Source organism: Abrus precatorius, unplaced genomic scaffold (assembly GCF_003935025.1).
Source record: "Abrus precatorius isolate BTA unplaced genomic scaffold, Abrus_2018 Scaffold6, whole genome shotgun sequence".
Lineage (NCBI taxonomy): Eukaryota > Viridiplantae > Streptophyta > Magnoliopsida > Fabales > Fabaceae > Abrus > Abrus precatorius.
Window position 1 is genome coordinate 11,972,784 of NW_020874406.1, and position 13,437 is coordinate 11,986,220.

The 13,437-nt window shown below is 32.1% G+C and overlaps 2 protein-coding genes across 2 annotated transcripts; both read left to right on the forward strand.

Annotated features, from left to right (window-relative positions):
• Nucleotides 1–1,870: 1,870 nt before the first annotated feature.
• Nucleotides 1,871–8,420, forward strand: LOC113870174. The gene is made up of 17 exons (XM_027506772.1): nucleotides 1,871–2,091; nucleotides 2,912–3,033; nucleotides 3,220–3,308; nucleotides 3,382–3,417; nucleotides 3,545–3,638; nucleotides 4,501–4,543; nucleotides 4,643–4,743; nucleotides 5,105–5,169; nucleotides 5,460–5,956; nucleotides 6,026–6,113; nucleotides 6,226–6,357; nucleotides 6,625–7,193; nucleotides 7,447–7,585; nucleotides 7,710–7,778; nucleotides 7,863–7,893; nucleotides 7,936–8,036; nucleotides 8,307–8,420. The coding sequence occupies exons 1-17, from the start codon at nucleotides 1,871–1,873 to the stop codon at nucleotides 8,418–8,420; spliced, it is 2,511 nt and encodes an 836-aa protein (XP_027362573.1).
• Nucleotides 8,421–11,443: 3,023 nt separating this feature from the next.
• On the forward strand, nucleotides 11,444–13,154 carry LOC113870175 (probable membrane-associated kinase regulator 2). The gene is made up of 2 exons (XM_027506773.1): nucleotides 11,444–12,585; nucleotides 12,712–13,154. The coding sequence occupies exons 1-2, from the start codon at nucleotides 11,541–11,543 to the stop codon at nucleotides 12,816–12,818; spliced, it is 1,152 nt and encodes a 383-aa protein (XP_027362574.1). The 5' UTR covers nucleotides 11,444–11,540; the 3' UTR covers nucleotides 12,819–13,154.
• Nucleotides 13,155–13,437: the final 283 nt, after the last annotated feature.

The following is a 13,437-nucleotide window of genomic DNA, read 5'->3' on the forward strand; positions in this document are numbered from 1 at the left end:
CTTTATATTATTTTTTCATCCATTTACTTTTGTTCATAAACATTTAAATCTTATAATTTTTCTTCTTAAATAATAATTATCTATATTTTCACTATTTATTGGATGTAATTGCACTTATTTTTTTGTATTATCTACTCTAGTTTTAAAAATCACGAAACACTTGTCGATTCCATACATGCATGCATCACGTGTGCCATATTGACATGGTAGATCTACATGCACCAGCAGGAGCATATTCCATTTCTGTTGAAAATTGTATGTGTTTGTGCCATTGATGTGGTGTGCATTTACATCAATAATTTAACTAAATATTTTAATAAGTTATTATTGTTTAAAAATTTATATAGTAAATTTAATTATAAAATTTGTGAAAATAAACGACAAAATCAATTTTCTCACTGTACCAAGTGAGAAAATATTTAAATTTATATTGTTTATATTTAAATTTTCTCACCCGTGATTAATTTATATTGTTTCTGCTTTGACATCAAATTAAATTACTCGTAAAAATATCTTTAGTGCTATATATGTTTTAGTGAAATCTACTCATATAATAAGTGAATTTAAGTAAGTTGAAAATAAAATACATAAATTCAAACCGTGTAAGCATGAGAAAAGGTTGGAACAGTGGTTTAAAATAACATTTTTAAAAGAAAATCAACTCACCACTCAAAATATATTTATTAATTTTTTATTGTATAGTATTATGCGTAAGAAAAAAAATATTTTGCAATTAGTATTTTGCATTGAAAGGTAAGTGATGCTCTTACTTCAACTTATGCGATCCCAATATAACTTTTTTTTTTTTTGCTGAAATTTGACGAAAGATGTTGCAATGAAATAGAATAAAATATAATAAAGTAAATATTATGTTCAATTATTTGGATATATTATGACACAATGAAATAAAATTTTGTTACATCATTTATATAATGAATAAAGCAAAATTCATTATAATATTTTTAGAGCAACGCTACTTGGTACAAAAAAATTAGTAAAAATTTAGATGAATACAAAGGTGGTTATATTTTATTAGTTAAATAACAAATAAAAATAATAAAATTAAAAAATTGACAAAAATTATCAGAAACTGCTTTCGTCAAAAAAATTTGGGTACAATTTAGTATTATCCATATTTTTATTCTTATATTATCTTGTAAAATAAACAAATAAAAAAGTATATAAGAATTTCACAAATACGAGTTAAAGATACATTAGCAATTTAATAATTAGAAAATTAAAATTAATTAAAATTCCATTCCATGTCTTTTAAGTTAAGAAGAAACAAAAATAAAAATTTTGAATGAAAAAAGATAGAATTTATTTCAATTAAACCATTTCATTCTCCTGCACATCGACTCCATCTTTGGCTCCTACCGACTCAAATGATCAATATTCATTTCAAATGCATTTTTTATAAAGTGCTATGCTTAATTGCATTATAGAATCTGTGAGAAATTAAATATACTAAAGAACATTGATATAAACAAGCCAAGAAAGGAAAGTAGGAATTAGAACTGTCAAATTAAACCAACGAATAAACCATTAAAACAGGGATGCAAGAGAAAATGCATATTTGAATCTCTTTCAAAAACTGGATTCAAAGTTGGAAGGGCCACTCCTAAAATAGAGGGAAGTGGGTGTTTGTCATCCTTCGTCAACAATTTTCCAGATCCGTTCATTTCGCTCTCTCCTTAATACGACAACTTTCCCTCTTGTCTTTCACATTTTCTTCAAATGTACTTTTTTTCCTTCCCATGTTGGGGATTGACAAATTAAAAAAACAAAAAACTCGAAAGCGATTTCGATAATTCCTCTGTAGTAGAATTAGAAGATATTGAAGGTAATTGGGTACCAATAATTTGTAGTGATGGAACAAAAGAGCATTTTGTTATCGGCGCTGAGTGTTGGGGTGGGAGTGGGAGTGGGGATTGGCTTGGCTTCTACACAAAACGTTAACAAATGTGGAGTTAACAATAATTCATCATCAAACGCTATTTCTCCAGAGAAGATGGAGCACGAAATGCTACGACTAGTTGTCGATGGCAGAGAAAGCAATGTCACTTTTGATCAATTCCCTTATTATCTTAGGTATTCCCACAGCAAACCTTTCTTCTTCCTTTTATTTCTTTTCTCCTTCTTAATTAGCAATATATTTTTATTCAAAATATATTTAAACCTTTAGTTTAATTTTAATACACTATCAGAAAAATATTATTCTAAAAATCAATTAGAATATATCGTGTATACTTTTTATATTAATTAGTACAAAAATTAATAATTCATGATTAGATAATAGTGTAAATTTTTTACATGTCAATATATTAAAATTAAATTCTTTGTCTTTTCTTTTATTTTTCAACGTGTGATTTCTAATATTATATATATATATATATACACACTATTGGGGTAATCTATACTAATTACTGATACTCTCCAACATTCTGTTGTTCTGATTCCTGATTCTAGTATAATTATGTTATTGCAATTTTTTCTATTTCTTGAAATCATGAATTTAGTTGCTATGACTACTGTACGCTTCTCTCTGTCATGTTTTGTTGTTTTTAGATTCTTTTTTGCTTCACGAAGGAGTGTATTGTGTAACAAAGATGAGCTTAGATGATATTCCAAAATAACGTAGTATAATCAATCTTGTAGAGTGATAAAATGTGTCATACATGTTTTCTAAATGAATTGAGAACAGCCATCTATCTAATTAACATGCACTATGGAAAATTATTGAAAGAGGAAGATATTGCTCAATTCTACTACTATTACGAAGTCATGCCCTCAATGACAAACTTAATGAAAGCTTAAATATTGACATTGAATGCAGCTACTTCTTTGAATGAGTTCAATTTTCATGAACATTTATCTGACACAACCCTTCCCATTCTTTACGTAATGATAGCGAGCAGACACGGGAGTTGTTGACAAGTGCTGCCTACGTGCATTTAAAGCATGCAGAGATTTCAAGATATACACGGAATCTTGCTCCTGCAAGCCGAACTATTCTACTCTCGGGACCTGCAGGTTAGGAACAAACACACTTTTTATTTCTTTTTTAAACACATTTTTAATGATTGATTAAAATTTATTAAAATGAGAAAAAAATAAGAGTACGTAATTTTTGTAGTTTTCAACGAGGAATTGATTAGCTTAATGCTTTTACTATCACCTTCTCGCTAATTAAAATTTTATTCCCTTCATGTTGTATAGAACTTTACCAGCAAGTGCTTGCCAAGGCTTTAGCTCACTACTTTGAGGCGAAGTTACTTCTGTTAGATTTAACTGACTTTTCGTTGAAGGTGAGTGTGAAAATTGTCATTGAATACTTTATCCTGTTACGTCTCCATAATGGTTAGTCTGTCATTTGTGCAGATTCAAAGTAAATATGGTTCTCCGAACAAAGAATCTGTAAGCTCTTCCTAGTTTAAATTTTTGTTGTATATTTAGCTTCCAAGGACCGTGGATGAAAATGTCGTTCTTTCTCACCCAACTTTTGAGTTTTCCGACGTTCTTTTTTCTTTGTTTCTAATTGCAGTCTTTCAAAAGGTCTACTTCAGAGTTAACTTTGAATCGGATAACTGACATGTTTGGGTCATTTTCGATCTTTCCACAGAGAGAAAGGCCCAAAGGTACGAATACTTTACTAATAAGGAGAAAATTAAATTTTGGTACTTTTTAGTTTCCACTTGATGAAGTCAATGTATAAAAAAAAAATTAGGCTCAAGAAGGGATAGGCGGCTATAATACAAATAGCTTTACTTGTGTTTTGTGTTTTGGAAAGAATAAACCATCAATTTTGTTTCATATGATTTTTAAAATTAATTAAAATAGTCTCTAATTTAAGTAAAACACAGTTTTAATCTTCAATGTATAAAATATCAATCATTTTAGTTTATATATTTTTGAGAATTCATTAAAATAATCTATAATTTAAACAAAATATTATTTTAGTTTTTCATGTCATTACTTGAATCATCAATGTGTATCATTGTCGATCATTTATCTTTATCATTACTTATAAGATAATTTGATATATTAAGTGTCATTTAGACATAATAATGACTTAAAAAATTCTAATTCTAGAGATTGTTTAGAAACTAAATTAATAAATTATGAAAAATAAATAAATTTTAAGACTATCATATTATCATTAAATGTCATGTAACATGATTAATTAATATTTAATTTATTAACTTAGTTTGTTTATTAAAACAATAAATATTTAAGTAATGACAAATACTAACATAATTGACTATTATATATGTTAAAAACTACAAGAATTGACAATTAATATTTAATGTCATGTATTAAGGACTAAAATGATATTTTATTTAAATTTTGGACTATTTTAATAAATTCTCAGAATTATCATGATTGAAATAATTGACAATTATATATATTTAAAATGACATTTTAATTAATTTAAGGCTATTTTGATGGATTTTAAAAATAATAGGGAGCAAATTGATAGTTTACTTTCTTTTTTTTCAGGGAAAATTCGCAGGCAAAGCTATGGAGAGGACCTCCAATTAATGTAAGAAGAATTTATGTTTATCAATTACTATATGAAGAACTATAATTTCCCTTCTGTTTTATTTATACGATATCTAAACTTTTTCGTTTCCTTTTGTAGGGAGGCTGAAGGATCTTGCAATCCTCCAAAGTTTCGGAGGAATGCATCTGCCTCTGCAAATATCAGTAGTCTTGCTTTGCAAAGCAATCCTGCAAATTTAGGTAACTTCAAGAAAACATTTATAAAGATCAAGCAAAACTATTGATTTTACTGGATTACTTGTTGCCATTTGTTAGGGATTTAATTTTGTGTAGAGATTTTGATTTAGAATGCTATTAATACCAGCAACATTAATTAATTTAGGAAGAATAGAAGGATACAAGGTCAACACGTTTTCATGAATACATTTCAAAATTGAACCCATATTTGTAGTACATTTACACAAAAGTCAAAGTGGTGTTTTTTAACGTGGCCTTGTGGTTTTTTTTTTTTTATTAGATTGGTTTAGTACATTTGTTAGATTAACAATCCTTTAGTCATGTTATCTTTTCTCATTCCATGTATCGTTCAATCTACCTTCAGCTTCTCATAAACATGCAACCAGTTGGCCTTTTGACGAAAAGCTTCTGATACAGACTCTTTACAAGGTAATGTTATTTTTTATTAAGAAATTCTGTTTATGCTCAGGTATTTTACAGCTTTTCCTACAGCTAGGAGAGTGATAGGAAGAGAAGAGAGAGAAAGTGTGAAATAAGATAAATAATGTCATGGAAAGAGATAGAAAAAAAAAAAATTGTAAGAAACTGAGGAAAAATATGGGTAATATAACTGTTGTATTCTAGACTTCAACTTTAATAACGTCTTTTGAGATTGAACGGGGTTTTACATCATATCCTCCGTGTAAACATTGATTTGATGCATGGAATTTCATCTGCAGGTTCTAGTTTTTGTGTCAAAAACTTATCCCATTGTGCTATATCTGCGAGATGTTGACAAATTGTTGCATAGATCACAAAGAATATATAAACTATTTCAGAATATGTTGAATAAATTATCTGGACCAATTTTAATTCTTGGTTCACGAGTTTTGGATACCGATAGTGACTACAAAGATGTTGATGAGAGACTTATTTCCTTCTTCCCCTACAAAATAGAAATCAGGCCCCCAGAAGACGAATCTCAACTTATCAGTTGGAAGTCTCAATTTGAAGCGGAGATGAAGATGATACAGATTCAGGATAATAGGAACCATATCATGGAAGTGCTTGCAGCCAATGATCTTGATTGTGATGAATTAGATTCCATTTGTGTAGCAGATACAATGGTTCTCAGTAACTATATAGAAGAGATTATCGTGTCAGCGATTTCTTATCATTTAATGAATAACAAAGATCCTGAATACAGAAATGGGAAGCTAGTTATTCCATGCAATGGGTGAGACTGGCAGCATTAATTATATTAACTATTTAAATTTGATGTACTTACTTATTGTCTGTGAAACAGTTTGTCCCATGCATTGGGTATATTTCAGGAGGGGAAATTCAATGGAAGAGATACATTAAAATTAGAAGCTCAAGCAATAACATCTGAGGTTTGCACTGCTTGACATGACTGGACATTAAATTAAGCATAATACCAACAAGATGCTCATATGATATGGTATGTTATTTTTCTCTCTTTTTGTTTCAACCTATGTAAAGTAGAGAGAAGAAGGAGCTGTTGTGAACCCAGAAGGAAAGTCAGACAATTTTGCTCCTGATAAAAAGGCTGAAGCAGATTCATCAACTTCAGTGGGAAAATCTGACGGTGAAAATTCAGTTCCTGCATCCAAAGTTGTAAGCTTTCTCCATTGTTTTTAATCAGAACGATTTTTTTAGTAGTATTAAAACCATGTTTGCAAGTGGCTTACACAAATATAGCAACCACTCCATCTAAGGCTTATCTCAAATATTAATGGTGTGCTAAATAGCCAAAATTGTTATTACAGTTAGCTACATATCTTATGAGTGCCCTTTTTCTATTATGTTGCACTGACTCTCCCTTTTTGTTGTTTCTATAAATTTTACAACTTCAAACATTTACTATCAAATATTTACTTGCAGGAAGTTCCCCCTGATAATGAGTTTGAGAAGCGTATAAGGCCTGAGGTAATACCAGCAAACGAGCTAAGTGTAACGTTCTCCGATATTGGTGCCTTAGATGAGACCAAAGAATCACTTCAAGAACTTGTAATGCTTCCTCTTCGAAGGCCAGACCTTTTTATTGGAGGCCTTCTAAAGCCTTGTAGAGGAATATTGCTATTTGGGCCTCCTGGCACTGGGAAGACAATGCTGGCAAAGGCCATTGCAAAAGAGGCTGGAGCAAGTTTCATCAATGTATCCATGTCTACCATTACTTCTAAATGGTTTGGTGAAGATGAAAAGAATATTCGTGCTTTATTCACACTGGCAGCTAAGGTATCCCCAACTATTATATTTGTTGATGAGGTTGATAGTATGTTGGGACAACGAACTAGAGTTGGGGAGCATGAAGCCATGAGAAAAATGAAGAATGAATTTATGACCCATTGGGATGGCCTAGTGACAAATCCAGAGGAGAGAATACTTGTTCTTGCTGCAACCAATAGGCCATTTGACCTGGATGAGGCTATTATTAGGAGATTTGAAAGGAGGTATCTCTACTAGTACTTGACTCACTCCTTGCTCTTGCCATAATATTTCTACTTTCTCCACCTTTTGTTTGTGTTTACTCTTCCTAGTCTTTGTAAATTTAAAACAAGGGAATGGAAAAGGATATAAGATAGCAACAATACATGACACTGATGGCATAATATGTTTTAGACATGTGTGAAAATCTGAATACCTTGAAATTTAATAATATTTGATCATTTACTAACTCTATATATGCTCATCTTTAATTAACAGATTTATGGTAGGGTTGCCATCTGCGCAAAATAGGGAAAAGATTTTGATGACTCTTTTGGCGAAAGAGAAGGTGGATGAGAAACTTGATTTTAAGGAACTCGCAATAATGACAGACGGATATAGTGGAAGTGATCTCAAGGTTTATATAAATTTCTAACTATTTTACCATGGATGCAACTATCGCATTACAATAAATGATTTAATTACTTTGAGCTTCTAGTGCCCAATGCATTTTTTTTACTATTAAAATTTGTAAAATGCAGAACTTGTGCACAACTGCTGCTTACAGGCCGGTTAGAGAGTTAATTAAGCAAGAGAGAGTAAAGAATCTGGTAACTAAGCAATATTTTTAAAGGTCTACTATAATTGTTCGATTACATGATTATCATGTCGATTACTTCATTTGTTTTTGACAGGAGAAAAAGCGAAAAAACATTGAAGGACAGAGTAACAATGTTGAAGACATGCAAGGAAAACAATCTACAATAGGAAATACCCAAGCTGCTGTGGATGCAGAAGAAGTTCAACAAGAAAGAGTTATTACCCTTAGACCTTTGAACATGCGGGACTTCAAAGAAGCAAAGAAACTGGTAAGACTGCTCCATCATAACCAGCGAAGGATGATTTGATTGTAGAAATTTAGTAAGAGTCCTCTTTTTTAATCCACTATCAGCATCATATATATACCTTTGAATTTCATCATTATGCCTGGTTTCATTACTTACATGAATCAATTGAGTGACATGATAAGATTGCTTCGTGTGTATTTAGGAGGCCTAATTATCTAGGATTTTTTTTATAGTTTATATCTTGAGTAATGAGTGTATATTGCTTCATTTTACAATCTACTTGGAATGCAGGTTGCCACAAGCTACGCAGCTGAAGGGTATGGAATGAGTGAGCTGAAGCAATGGAATGATTTGTACGGCGAAGGCGGTTCAAGAAAGCAAGAACAATTACCTCACTTCTTGTGAAAAGTACTAAGGGAAAAAGATAATTCATAGATGCATCCTTCTTGGTATGCTTGTAAGTCTCTCGTTCTAAGAAATGAAGAGTGAGAAAAACAAATCTTTTGCTAGGAGACGGCCAAAACTCTACTCTAAGTAGTAAACAGTAACGAGTAATTTTCTCGGCTAGGCTGCATTGAACTTTTTCCTTGTTATGGATTCTGAATTTAATTTATATTTTACACTCATCTAATCATGAATGTCTATATCTGCAAACATTATTAATTTTTATGGCAGTTAATAAAAAGTCATGTTGACAATTTAGTACATTAGAATTAAACTCTTATGTTTCTGGGATCCCGTTCCCTTCATGTTAATATCATAACATGCCAAGTTAGATAAAGAAAAGGGTAATGGTAAAGTGAAAATATGGTGTAGATGGTCCATAGATCAAACGGTAGTTAGTTGGTAGCGAATCAAACCGAAATTCACATGAAACCATCTTGGCGACCCCATCCCATGATTACCATTAAGCGTTTTCAAGATTAGATGGCTTTGGTTCCCTCATCAGTTCCCCAAAACCAAAAGCATCCAATCAATACTTTTCTTCTTGTGGGGCATCATATGTATGTTGGACTAGTTTGGACACTTCCTTGTTTTGCTCAAAACTAAACCAACGGTTTAGATTGCCCTGGTTTGCGTTGAAATAGGAATCAAATGTCAAAAGCATGATTTAATTATGATGTTGCTATGGCAGCTACTTTTTTTTCGTGGAATTTTTTTATCTATATTTTTAATAAGTTGTGAAATATGGAAAAGCATTTGGTTTTACAAACTTTTTGACTAAAATGAGGCCCTTTTGAAAATAATCTCTCCAGTTGAGGTAATTTTTAAATCTCTTTTACTTTGAGCTTCTCTTTAACGTTCTACCAAGGTAATTTTTATCATATCACTTTATACACGTCTCCACTTACATAATCAATATAAAATGTTACGTGGAATTCTGCCTTTACTCTATAGCAAAACTGTACTTGATGGAACATTAAAAAAAAAAAAAACTATACTATAATAAACTCATCCATTGTCAAAAGGAAGAAGAAGAAAACAGTAGATGTCGACGAGTCTTCCTCACATAAAAGTGTTTAGTGAAAGGTACAATTATACAAGGTGTATTGGCAGAAGTCTTTATTTTATTTTATTTTTTCTGTATGCTGGAAAGTATTGGTTACGGTAAAAGATTTGTGTTACAGGTGAAACCAAAGGCAATTATACACAGAGAGTGAGAGTAACTCCACATAACATTTGACATGGTTACATGTGAAATTAAGCCTCAAGTAAAATGATAAAAATAAAGGGGGAAAAAAGGTTAAAGATTCCTTTCCAATATAAACTTTTTTTGTGGATCAATATAAACCTGAAAACTATCTTAATTTGATCAAATTTAAAAAGATGTTCCTGAATCCTGCTTGGTTAAAAATGGGGATTGGGCCTGGGCCCCCGCACCCATGAGTTAGTGCATCACGTGAGTTATCCATTTATATTTTTATAATATAGGAGGCCCACCTTTTGTCCAATTCTCAAATTCACTTTCTTGGGTCAACAGCTACGTAGCATCTTTCGTATATCATAACCATAAATAAAATTTACAGGCCATTAGGAATGGAGATCTCAATTTGAGTTGTTCTCACGTTCTTTTGAAATCATTTTTTATCAACCATCTTATATTTTAAAAATATATTACTTATATTAATATTTATGAAAATTAATAAATAGATTAGTTAAGAAATTTTTTTAAAATATAATAATATATTTAAACTATAAATTTCTTTCATCGAAGAAAATTTTGCGTTATCTTAAGACTGGCTTAAATATTTAATCTGATGTTTCTATTAAAAATATCTAATACTATCTCTTTTTCTTACATAAGTTATGAATGACTGTAATTATTTTTCAAGTCAAACACTCAAACCAACAGTTTTGGGATTGCAGAAATGAATTTGTGTCATTTTGATTAAAAAATTAAATAAAAAATAAAAGGGAAAAAACACAGAAAGGTAAGTTTTGGGAAACAGGCGGCAATCGTATAGTAGTACAATCTGGGTCGAAGCCGGACCCCCCCATGTTGCATGCAGCATGTACAAAGGTGTGCATTTGTTTAGTACACTGTTCAATATTTTTAAAAAATATTAAGATTTATTATCAATATATTTTTAGTATAGCCTATTCACGTGTTTTAACATAGTTTTTAATAATAAAAAATATTATTTATCTAAAAATTGATAATAATTATATAAATTATGAAAAAATTAAATGATTAAAATACACATTTATTTTTTATAATTAATAATTATTTATAATTTAATTTTTATGCTTAAACTTTTACTTTTACTTTTGTATAAATATTTTATTGACAATTTAGTTCCTATTCTTATAATAATGTTAACTAAAGATATTATTTATTAAATTACACTTTTAACAATATTAAAATATATAAATAAAAATAAAAATATTAAAATTTATATTTTATAAATAATCTCTTGTTCTTGTTACTCTTTCATATTAAAAAAGCAATAAAAAATCGTCTTATTCAAAATTTTAATTATAAATTTTTTTTTCTTTCGCTTCATACTTTAAAAACTTAAAGGGAGAGAGGTGCTTTTATATTTTTTCAGCCGAAATAGCTGAAAGAAATAAATGTTTCCGTTTTTTAGAGTACCCTAAAAAACAAATATCTATAAATAAATATTAAATATAAAAGATTAAATGTCTATTTTATCTTACTTAAACAATAAATAAAGAGTGAGTTTGGGGGTAGGAAAGAGGAATAGAGACTTAAATAATGAATTATACTATTAGTGGATTGCTTGGAATACACCCACCCATTCGAAATTTACTCTCTCCCTTTCCTTCCGTATTTATCTGACTCTCCCCACATGACTTCCCTGCAACCTGACAAAATTCAACATTCAATATGAAATAATTTAATAAATAAAACCAAAGAAAACCTCTCTCTCTCTGTCTCTCTCTCTCACTTCCTCTGTCATCTTTGCAAACTCCATTAACAAAAAATTAACACCCTTTTTTCTCTTCCCCTTTTCCTCACATCACACCTCCAACTCTTTGGCTACTATACTGGCTCTCCCAAACATGGAAGCTTTCACTTTGCTCAAATACTGGAGAGGGGGTGGTGCTACTCCACTCCCACCCTCCGACACTCCCACTTCCCGCACCACCACCATCCTCACCGCCGTTCCCCAAAATGCAACACAATCCGACGACGACGAAGACGAAAACAACGACGACGATGGCCCCTTCTTCGACTTAGAGTTTGCAGTACCCGACGATTCCGAAGATGCACCCCAAAATCCCAACCAAGATGAAGAAGAAGAAGATATTAATACGGAAGAAGAATCTGACGGCGAGAAAGAGTTTAAGTTTACACTCTCTCCTTCGAGCAACGATCGCAGCGATCCCAACCTTTCGCTCTCTCCTTCGGACGATGTGTTCTTCAAGGGAAAGCTGGTGCAGCTCGACCACCCTTCTTCCGAACCTAACTCCAAGCCTCAGTTCACTGCCTCCCTCTTGAAATCCGCCACCAAATTTCGCGTCTTCATGTTGGGCCTCAAGAAGCCCAAATCCTCTGACAACGCCTCCGATTCCAAAAAACACCAAACAGACAAAAAATTCTTCACCGTCAAATTCAAAGTGGAAGAAGTCCCCATCATGTCTCTCTTCACCAGAGATAACAGCTCCAGAGCCAACAAACCCCACAACCAGAAGCCCAACTCAGAGCCCGAGGACTCACCCTCTTCTTCCGAGGAAAAACGTTTCTCCAAGGATACCATGCAAAAGTATTTCAAAATGGTGAAGCCTCTCTACATTAGAGTGTCCCGCAGGTACGGTGACAAGCTTGGACACCTAAGCCCAAACTCCGGGCCTAAAGGGGAAGGTGAAGCTTCTACTGCTACTGCAACTGAAACCAACGCCAAGACTCAAAAACAGGGGAATCTACCAGCAGGCCTTAAAGTAGTGTGCAAGCATTTGGGGAAGAGTCGTTCAGCTTCTTCAGCGGTTGCAGCTTCTCCTCCGGCGTCCGTGTCTTCAAAACGCCGTGATGATTCACTGTTGCAGCAACAGGATGGGATTCAAGGCGCCATTTTACACTGCAAGAGATCCTTCAATGCCTCCAGAGGTAATTATAGTAAAATAAATTTTTTATTTTTTATTTTGTTTGTCATTTAATGGTTGTACTTAATTAGTTTTGGTGGTGGTTGTTGAAGAGTTTTAGTTTGTTCATCTCATGTTCTTGTTGAAACAGAGTGCGAGTCTTCTCAGCTGCCACGTTCTGTGAGCGATCCATCTCACGAGATATCCTCGGAATTATCGAGGAAATCGATCAATGAAGCCAAAGACAAGCGCCTTTAGGCGTTTTCCTTTACTATCTGTAAACTCTTCGCAGCTTGAACAATGAAGATAATATTAGTTCCTTTCCAATGTCACCGCCTGCAGTGTCTGTTGTAAAAAGGAAAATGCTATTACTTTGTTACTTAGATTAGATTTTACACTACAAGGAAGGCTAAAAAAGAAAAAAGAAAAAGAGAAATAGTAAAAGGTAGAGTGGTGGTCTGCATGATTTGTTGAGTTGAAAGTGAAAAGCTCGTTAGCCATTAGCTTAGTGACTCTTTTTTTCTTCCTTGGTAGTGTAAACTGTAAAGCTCTTCTTTCCGTTAAAGTGAAAGAAGAATCAGAGCTTTTCTGTGTATCCGTGTTTCTTTTGGACATATCTGTATGTATTATGTAGCTAGTAGAGAGAAGCCAGTTCTCCTCCCCTGGTGATCAAATAGCTCCCCCAATCTTTATGTGGAAATTGCTTTGGTTTGGTAGCATTGACTTCATTCATTTTCATGTTCTTTATTTTATTTTTATTCTAAACAATCGACATTTTAAAACCCGGTTCATTAATTGTACAATGTTTTTGATGACATGATCGGTTTTAAAAAACCCGGGTTATCGGTCAAGGTGCCGATGCAAATGAGAACAATGA

Coding starts and splice junctions, on each gene's coding strand:
- LOC113870174 (XM_027506772.1), top strand. CDS start 1,871: ATGGAACAAAAGAGCATTTTGTTATCGGCGCTGAGTGTTGGGGTGGGA. Junction 2,092..2,911: donor CAATTCCCTTATTATCTTAG/GTATTCCCACAG, acceptor ACGTAATGATAG/CGAGCAGACACGGGAGTTGT. Junction 5,957..6,025: donor CTAGTTATTCCATGCAATGG/GTGAGACTGGCA, acceptor TCTGTGAAACAG/TTTGTCCCATGCATTGGGTA.
- LOC113870175 (XM_027506773.1), top strand. CDS start 11,541: ATGGAAGCTTTCACTTTGCTCAAATACTGGAGAGGGGGTGGTGCTACT. Junction 12,586..12,711: donor ATCCTTCAATGCCTCCAGAG/GTAATTATAGTA, acceptor TTGTTGAAACAG/AGTGCGAGTCTTCTCAGCTG.